The sequence below is a fragment of the Myxine glutinosa genome, chromosome 9 (genome assembly GCF_964187855.1).
Source record: "Myxine glutinosa chromosome 9, kmMyxGlut1.1, whole genome shotgun sequence".
NCBI lineage: Eukaryota > Metazoa > Chordata > Myxini > Myxiniformes > Myxinidae > Myxine > Myxine glutinosa.
The window spans coordinates 65,885,997-65,895,768 of NC_136269.1; the positions used below are offsets into that span (position 1 = coordinate 65,885,997).

At 41.8% G+C, this 9,772-nt stretch overlaps 1 protein-coding gene across 1 annotated transcript in view; it reads right to left on the bottom strand.

The window, feature by feature from the left end:
- SLX4IP (SLX4 interacting protein) overlaps positions 1-9,510 on the bottom strand; it is a 106,318-nt gene extending 96,808 nt beyond the window's left edge. The window contains exons 1-2 of the mRNA XM_068099463.2: positions 9,484-9,510; positions 8,269-8,337 (exon numbers count right to left, since the gene is read on the bottom strand). Of these exons, the coding sequence (XP_067955564.2) occupies positions 8,269-8,337; positions 9,484-9,486 (72 nt within the window). The 5' untranslated portion in view covers positions 9,487-9,510. The remainder of the gene's footprint in view (positions 1-8,268; positions 8,338-9,483) is intronic.
- Positions 9,511-9,772: the final 262 nt, after the last annotated feature.

The window sequence follows — 9,772 nt, forward strand, 5'->3', positions numbered from 1 at the left end:
CGTCACATCAAGGATGTCATGATAAATGTAGCAAGGATGTAGAGATGCAGGATAGATACAAGTATAACAAGCAAACTGAGTATTGCGCTACGATACATGTCCCCTACCAAAGTTCAAAGTGCCATAACTTTGTCAAAAATGATCGAATATGCAAATTTATGCATGGTTGATGCTGGTTTTCAAACTTGATCTGAGGTATGCTGAGACACGTGTGTCACGCCTCGCCTCGTTGATAAGCCTGCAAGGTCGCTCCGTGGAGCAGCCTGCACGTATTGCAGTGTGAATTATATTGTTGCAGATCTCCTCGTCGGCCTTTCCCCTTTTACCAAGAGGGGGTTAGTCCCCTTGTCTTTGACTAGCGGACGGGATCCGGAGCTATGACGTTCCTTCCGGATGGCGGTAAATAGGGTTGTAAGCCGAATTCTTATTACCTAATTACTAACGCCGCCCAGGAAGCAAGGAAATAACTACCGCCCGAATCACGGATACAGATGGAAATGCCGAGCGGTAGCGATCCATGATCCGAGCCGTTAACAATGACTAGACCCGATTCTAAGCGGTTCCTAATCGTGCCACGTTTACCCAATGGAGAAATCACTAAAACGGTCGAATCAAGAGGAAAAGGAAGAACAGACTGGTTTATTACACTATGTACAGTAAAGAAGAATAACACACAGTGCAGCCTTAGTACAGTCTTACTTATCCCTGGACACTGGCCTGTTTCACACTCAGTCACACTCTCAGACACTCACATGGGGATGTAGATGGTCAGGGCGATGGTCCAAGGAATGGCGTCCACAGCTCGCTCCGGTCCCCGACTCACCCCGCGGAGAAGATGGTAGGACGAAAAGGGTTGAGCAAACGGCGGCGTTCCTCGCGTGTCATTGACGCGGACCAGACAATTACGGGGGGGAAACGGTAAGCTGGGCTAGGCGGTCACTTCGGGGCTCGGCCGCGTACGGAATAGAAGTACCGGCGCTATTTGCGCTCCCAATGCAGTTCAATGGCGAAGCGCCTCTCCCACAAGTCCTCTGCAATGTGCCGCTTCCAATAGTCCTTCAAAGCCAATTCTCAACGAGACCTTTCACAGTCAAAGTTACCCAGCGAGTTCTTTACACAGGCAATCCTCATCGAGTCCTTTAGACAAAAGCGCCTCTCCCAATAGTCCTCATCAATTCTTCCGCACGAGAGTCCTTTATCATGCCAATGCTTGGCTTCCCTCACGAGTCCTTTTGACAAAAGCGCCTCTCCCAATAGTCCTTGCGAGGGCTTTGTGCGCGCTTATATCACCACGCCATTACCACGCCCTATCATGCCATGTCGCCCGAGCCCTAGTTGGTGGTGGGCTCTTACCGGCTCCGCCCTTGACATGGCCACACCCCGACCTCACGCTCCTCCCCCTTTCCAGGCCTACCTCGTGGCATTTTGCTGGTTTGAGCATCCTAATGCGAGGGGCAATAGCCAAAATGGGGCGCGGACTGGATGCTGCCCAACGAGGTAGATTTGGAGGGTGGGCCGCAAAATGAATGGGACCTACTCTTATTTCTTTTACACAACGCAGGTATCACTATTGGAAATGGCCTTATTCTCACATATACTATGACATAACTAATGTTCTAAGGTGACCTACGTGTTGCATATGGACTAACTATGGAGGCAAACCTTTAACCTTTATTAATCAATATGTACATTCTCAGAACCGCAACAATATAATTACCAACTCATGGTCTGAGGTACAAGCGATTCAAGAGATATCCATTTTAAAAAATATTTTCGTTTAATTAACGATATCTGCCAAACCACGTGCCCTATCGCAAATTCCAAAAGGACATTTCAGTAGATTGACATGCTGAACAGATCTGTGAAGTTTCCCCTCGATTGGATCAAAAATGAGGGAGGGGCTCGGTTTTAAAGGTTCATGCTTAAAAACGTCATAACTCTGAAGCCATGTGACGCATGACGTCATGCTCGCTGACTTTTTTGTTCGTCTTAGGTATGCAACTTTGCCTGCAAAGTTTGGCCTCGATCCGTTCAGCCGTTGCAGAGAAAAGGGGTTTTTCGTGTTTTCACGAAAAACAATATGGCGGCCGAACCTCGTGACCTGTGACGTCATAATTACAATTAAAATATTCTACAGACTGAGTCCCCCCTACGGTGAAAATTTGATCTCAATCGGTCCTATTATTGCAGAGAAATTGGTTTTTAAACGAAACTAAAACTTAAAATGGCACTGAGTTAAGGATCATCAGAATTATCAGAATTCCCAAAGTTCAAAGTGCCATAACTTTGTCAAAAATGATCGAAACGTCGTGAAGTTCGAACTTGATCTGTAACTTATCATGAGGAAACCATGTACCAAGCTTGAAATCATTAGCATTAAGAGTTTAGAAAAAAAGTCCGGAAAACTGTTCTTTGCGTGACGGACTGACAGACTGACAGACGGACAGACGGAGGGACGGCGTGCAAACCTATAGGCCCCTCCGGTGTACACCGGTAGGGGACTAATAACCAGGAAACAAACAGAACAGCGTTCTTCGACGTCACACGTCGAGCAATATGCCTCGGCCGACATTATTACATCAATATACATACTTGTTCCAAGTTTGATTGAAATCCCTTCAGCTGTTCTTAAGTATCATATTTTTACCTGGCATGACCTCTGACCTTTGCCGCCAAAATCTATCCAGTTCGTCTCCGCATCATAATATATACTTAAATACCAAGTTTGGTCAAAATCCCATCAATGGTTCACAAGTTAGTACAATAAAAAATATTTTTACCTCATTCAATTTTACCTTAAAAAGAAAGGGATATCTTGTTAAAGGACTTGTACCTGAAACCTGGCAGGTAAATTCACTTGATTAGCATGACATGCAGAATATACTGATCACAAAGGGTTTTGTTTCAAAGGAATCACTGTTGACAGGATATAACGAAATTCATTCCACGAGTTCGCATTTAATCTATTAAATACCCATTAAATGTTTAAACACCAGAACTTTAAAATGTTTAAATGCTTCCTGAAAAATATAAATACAACAACATGCATTTTAAAGGCCATTTTCCCTGCTAGAGCGGGGGTTAGCCTTGCGGTCCCCATGACAATCTTCTCCATTTTGCTCTATTTTCTGCATCTCTCCTTGTTAACCCCCTTGCCCGCATTTCTTCTTCCACCATCTTTAGCCAAGTCTTTTTCGGTCTTCCCCGTCCTCTGCTTCCTTCTACATTCATTTCCATCACTCTTCTCAACCAGTCACTTTCATCCTTCCTCAACACATGACCAAACCATCTCAACCTGTTCCTCTTCACAGCATCAATCACAGGCTCTATTCCCATCATCTTTCGCAATTCATCATTTGTCTTCCTCTCTCTCTCAACGATACTCCACACATCCACCGAACCATTCGCATTTCCACCCTTTCCAACCTTCGTTGCTGCTCTACGTTCATTACCCATGTCTCGCCAATAAATCATAACACTTCTCACACATGCAGCATACACCTTTCCCTTCAGCTTCAACGACACTCCCCTCATCATCAGCACGCCACCCAGTTCCCGAAACTTCTTCCATGCACATCTCACTCGAGCAACCGTTGCCGAGTCTGATCCACCTTCTCCATTCAGCATGTCTCCGAGGTAGCAAAATGTTTTCACACCTTCCAGCTTCACGCCGTCTCCAAGATCCAACTCAACATTTCCTCCATCTGCAGCTCCCTCTGTGCACACCTTACATTTGAATGTAGCTGCCACACTGGTTAATGACCCTCTCAGACCACTACGTTTTTGATGAACCCACTCAGCGCACATTGTATATTGAATGGAGTTCAATGAATATAAATGTAAATTCCCCTTTAATCCCCTGAAATTCCCCTGAAAAATATAAATGTAATAATAATATTCTGAAATCAGCGAATCTCCCCTTTAATCAAGCCACGACTTCTGGAAGAGGGGAATAAAACTGGCGCGTGGCTCATAGAACTAAATCAACTGAATTTTCCACCCGAGCACAAAGAAAATCTTAGTCGAACAGCTTGACATGAAGGATGCTGTACGGCGTCGTGTACAAACTGAACTGCGCAACAGGCAAGACCAGGGAAGCATCCAAAAGAAACGGAAGATGTGCAAGCCCCATTCATGACGCAGAAAAATGAAGTGACCCAGCAGTGACGTCTTCGTGAAGATGCTGAAACAAAACTCCATTTGTACTTTAAAAAAAAACTGTGCCTCTCTCAGCACAAGCTCCAAGACTCGATCCTTATATTGACGTCTGTCAGTAATGCTGCTTCTTCTTCATTCCTCTTCTGTTGTGTTCTGTTGTGTTGTGTTGTCACTTGTACTTTATAGTACCATCTTCCCATGGCAATCAGCAGGAATTGGGAGTTGAAAGTTTCAGAAGTAAGTCTCAGATGAAGAAATCAAGCAGCCAGGTCCACAGTGATGCAAGCTCAAATTTAAACTTGGCATCAATGCCAATTATTCAAAATGTCAATGGATGTAATGCTCATCTCAAGACAACTTAAAAAGCACAAACCTGATAGATAGCTCAAAGGTGAGTATGGATACCTCCAGCCCATTCTGCCTGCTCTTGTTTTATTATCATTTAATACTTCACAATTATTACAATTTCAACAACTACTCCTACTACTCCAACAACTACATAATAAAACACCATGACAGTCCATGCATAAAGTGCAAAAACCAAAGACACCCTCGTATGATTTAAAATTGAATGTGGGATGAAAAGAAGTATAAACCATGCTGATAAGTTTATGTTTTGTATCCCAATGATCGGCCGAATCTGGATTCGGACCTGGACTAACATCGAATCGGCCTGTTCTTTTCACCGAGCCAACTCATCAACCAAGTTTTGTCATAACTCGTCCACAATTTGATATACCGGGCTATATATAATTTTGGCCATATCACTCGATGGTGAAGAATCACTTAAAAATTAAAAAAAATTCTCATATCCAGATCCACATCTTCACCAAACTCGATTCAATTCGTCCATGTTGCACAGCCAACCTCTCCACCAAGTTTCGTCCGAATCCGTCCACAACTTTTTGAGATATGGTGCTATATATATCGTTTTTTCCTCCATCTCTCAATGGTGAAGAATCAGTTAAAAACTTCTAATATTCGGACGCGGATTTGGATATTCACCAAAATCTAATCATTCCGTCCTTGTCACACACTCAATCTGTCCACCAAATTTCATCCAAATCCATCCACAACTTTTTGATAGATCCTGCACACAAACAAACAGACAAGGTTGAAAACATAACCCCTGTCCACCTTCAGTGGTAGAGGTAATGAGCTTGTCTTCCTGGTATCAAGATAATTTTATGAAAACATACATTCGATTTTTTTATTTTTTTTTGGACATATGTGGAAAAATTACATGCCCATACCACGAATCAAACCCAGGTCCTCCGGTGAACCGTACCAGTGCTCTGCCATCTGAGCTATCTGGGCGACCCTGAGTGAGCATGCAATTTTCCCACACATATGATTGCCAGTCTCTTTCCGTCAATGCTTCCAGGGCACGCGCCGCCAACCATAGGAGCACCAACAGCGTGATCATGAGAGGGTCTTCCTCCAATTGGGGGACAAATCCATGTCCACTATTATAAACACCACTGGGACGTAGTGACAAAATTAAATAAATGAACAGGATTATAAATAATTAAATTGATATATGTGGGAAAATTACATGGCCATAACAGACCTGTTGCTCCTATGGTTGGCAGCGAGTGCCCAGGAAGCAGTAACGGAGAGTGGCAATTATATGTGGGAAAATTGCATGCTTTGTCAGGGTCACCCAGATAGTTCAGATGGCAGAGCACTGGTATGGTTCACCAGAGGACCTGGGTTTGCTTCTTGGCCTGGGTGTGTAATTTTCCCACATATATACATTTAATTAATTAATATTTAAACATATATACATTTAATGGCCTTAAAACGATCATTCATTCATTCATTCATATACATTTAATTAATTATAATCCTGTTCATTTATTTAAATTAGCTTTTACTTTTGTTTTTTTCTTAAAGTTGAAATGCACATTCTTATTGTGACAAGCACCTTGCAATCATTCTCAAAAACCATTCCCATGTCATCATATTCCACCATCTATTGTTCGATAAATGCCAGGTTCAAATAATGTAGCCTACATCAAACTGCGTAACGGACCCAGTCGTATACACACAGGTCAGAGACTTTGATGGGGGTGGGAGGTGGGGTGGAACCAAAACCAAATACAAAACAAAATCACATCAAAGCCCTTCAAAAAATGCAACAATGTACGAAGCGTGCAATATTAGACAGACATGTTAATTATTGATAAGGATGGTTGAATGTTCGTCTCTGATAATCCCCTCGTGTAGGCACTTACCATTAAACATTCATATGCTTTCAACTGAAAATGCTACTGTGCGGAACACAATTAGTTATTGTACTTTATTATAGTCGAGATATCACAATGCATTTACTTTCAAGCATTATTACAACAACACTATTAAATCAAACATGGTGACCATTCATAATACTTACGATTGGGCCTTGGATACAAAAGGCAACATGACTTGGCAACTCTAATGGAGTTAGAGAAAGAGATTGTACTGAGATGGGGCCCAAAAGACTACATTCGTGAAGAAGCAGAGCACTTGATAAATGTGCCGCAAGTAACAGTAGATGATGCTCAATTCGTTGTTACATGGTAAGACCTTGACGTAGAGGTGTATAATCTCACTCTAACTGCAGTAGAGTTCCGACATGTAGGTGCAGCATTTACTCAACAATTCAAAAATTACGTTGAACAGCCTTTTATTGTTATCATTGTAAAGTACGAGTATATTGTCGTTGCACTTCATCATTAGTCTGTTTTTGCGTATTTGCACAACTTCTTAAAGAACCGCCTTTTAAAGCCATTTTTCCCCACAGAGCGGGGTTTGGCTATTTTTTGGGCACTGCGGTCCCCTTTTTGAAGCAATGTTTTATGGCCGGATACAACTTCTTCTTAAAGGGCCACCATTATCACACCTTTCTTGCGGGGTTGGCCGGGGGAAGCTTGGCCCGAGTCTTCACAAACCGGCTGGCCAGGCCTGACGTTTGACTAGTTACCGCAGGAATTTGGAACTTGGCTAAGGTGCCGGCGATAGCTCGCCTACTCGTGGAGGAGGACACCGTGGGATCTTCAACGTCCACCAACAAATGCTGGTCGACGGGACACTCATTTACCGTCCATCCGAAGGATGGCACACACACTGATGAATCACACTGCCTATGAAACACCAGACTCAGTTTGGAGCCGGGTCGGGAGACAAACCCAGCCAGACAGCTTAGAGGTGAATGTGCGTACCTCTAGGCCATGCTGCGTACCTTTAGGCCAAAAATCCATATTTTTAGGGTGATATTCAAACCCTCACGTGTTGGTGCAGCCTCCTCACCAAAACGTCAATCTTTACACCCGCAGTGTACATTAAGCCTTTGGTATAACAAGGTGGGTGAAGGAAGTGGGCAAGAATTGTGGGAATTCACAACATGCTATAAAAAATTAATAACCAACATTACATAATCATTGGAAAGTTACTTTGAAAACTAGAATAGCACTCGGGAGAGCACATACCACCGCCATTGCAGAACACACATTTTGTAACCGGATCCAGACCCGAACCAAAATCTAATCGGCTTGTTATTGTCACCTACCCAACTCGTCCATCAAGTTTTGTCATAACTCGTCCACAACTTTTTGAAATATCGTTTTATACAACATTTTGGTCCCTTCTCTCAATGTTGAAGAATCTCTTAAAAATAAAAAATTCTCATATCCGGATCCGGATCCAGATCTTCACCAAAATTGAATCAATTCTTCCTAGTCACACTCCTAAACTGTCCACCAAGTTTCGTCCGAATCCGTCCACAACTTTGAGATATCCTGCTCACTGACAGACAAAGACAGACAGAGGCAAAACATAACCTCCATCCACCTTCCGTGGCAGAGGTAATCAATGTTACAGTCAAACAGGGTTTACACAATAATGATTCCATCAGTATCCGGGTGTATTTTGTGTCACCAACAACCTGTGGCATCGCGTTTTGTGTCACTGATAAACACGTTTGGTCCAAATTCAAAATACTGTATAGTATATGTATGCAAAACACCCGCAGGTACTCCCAGGTACACACAGGTTTAATAAATACGATATTCGGATCAATCACATCATCACGTTGCACTCAGGTGCATAGAAACGTACAAGTACACTCACCTTTAAGGGGATAAAGTTGTTCACGAATTGCGAAGTCATTTCAAACCATCTCAACGACAACAGCCTCGACTGCAAGAAATAAATGAGAAAATATACATAGGCCTATACAACTTATAAATATGTGATGTGATAATATTAATAAATACCTAACTCCTAAGGACACATATTCGCGACCGTAAGACGGTAAGGAGAAAAAATCCAATAATTTAGCGATTGTTAAACTCAATTGTGAGAAGATCTAAAGACAGGTTTGTTGTGCACAAACAGGAAACATTTGTTTAAATAGAACCTGTAAAAAGTGACGAGATGCCCTCGAGGCGCCGTTTGAATTTAAAACACCGGAACAAGCTCAGAACAACGACTTATCCCTCGCTTCCACATAATCAAACGAAGGAGTTCAAGTTATATTAATGATATTTGTTCGAGTAATGTTTAATATTTGCCAAACTAAGAAGGTTTACTAAAATATATAAATTTGAAACGAGTTTCAATTTCCTGTTTCAATTTCCACTTCCGTGTTCCATTCTCTCTTCAGATATCGACATGCTTCCAGAAAATACAGTACATGACAAATAACACGAATCACTAACTTAAATAAGTATTAGATATATTAATCTCAATAAACGAAAACAATTTTTTAAAATAAAAGTTTCTTATAAACGAATGGTTACCAGAAAAAACTGAGGTTACTCATGCGAACTATATCGCCAGTGCTAATAATCACTGTACAATTATCTGACGTACAATATAAAAAAAGGAACACCCAACATAACATACAACATCTATTCTTGGCCTAGCCTTACAATAACATATTGGTAGTCAGTCTCGCCATTGTATATATATTAATCCCACCGTAAATATTAGACACACACCACACGGCATAGTAGGGACAGTAGTACTAGTAGTAACTACTAACTAGTATCCTGTAGTTATCCCAGTCTGTTCCTAAGAGTTAAATACAACTTATTAAACTACTTCTGCGCACACATCAAGGACTGTTGGTCATCTTCATGATTTCATGATAGGCTGTAAAAGCCACAAAATGAAGATCAGCTTAAGAAAGAGGAAGGACCATTGTCTACCCCAGTGTCGATCGAGCTTGATTTTGAACACTTTGGCATTGTTCGCCTCAAAATTTTCCTGTGTAACAATGTCCTCTGGTGATCAGCTTAGTCGCAGGTACAAATAAGTGATTATTTGGAGCACGAAGATCACCATGTAACATCTTGAAGATATAATGATCAGTCACTCCGGCAGTCCACGGTAATACAAATGTAAACGAAATAAGAAAGACGCATTTAATAATGAATGAGAAGAGGCATTTACTCATTTGTAAATTTGTCTCATTGGATATTTATATGTAGTTTTGCGTGAAAAAACAACGAATGCATGGTAAACAGCGTTCCGAAGAATTCGTGGAAACATGTGAACAGCGTTCCGAACAATTCGTGGAAACATGTGAACAGCGTTCCGAACAATTCGTGGAAGAAGGTGAAGTGGTGAA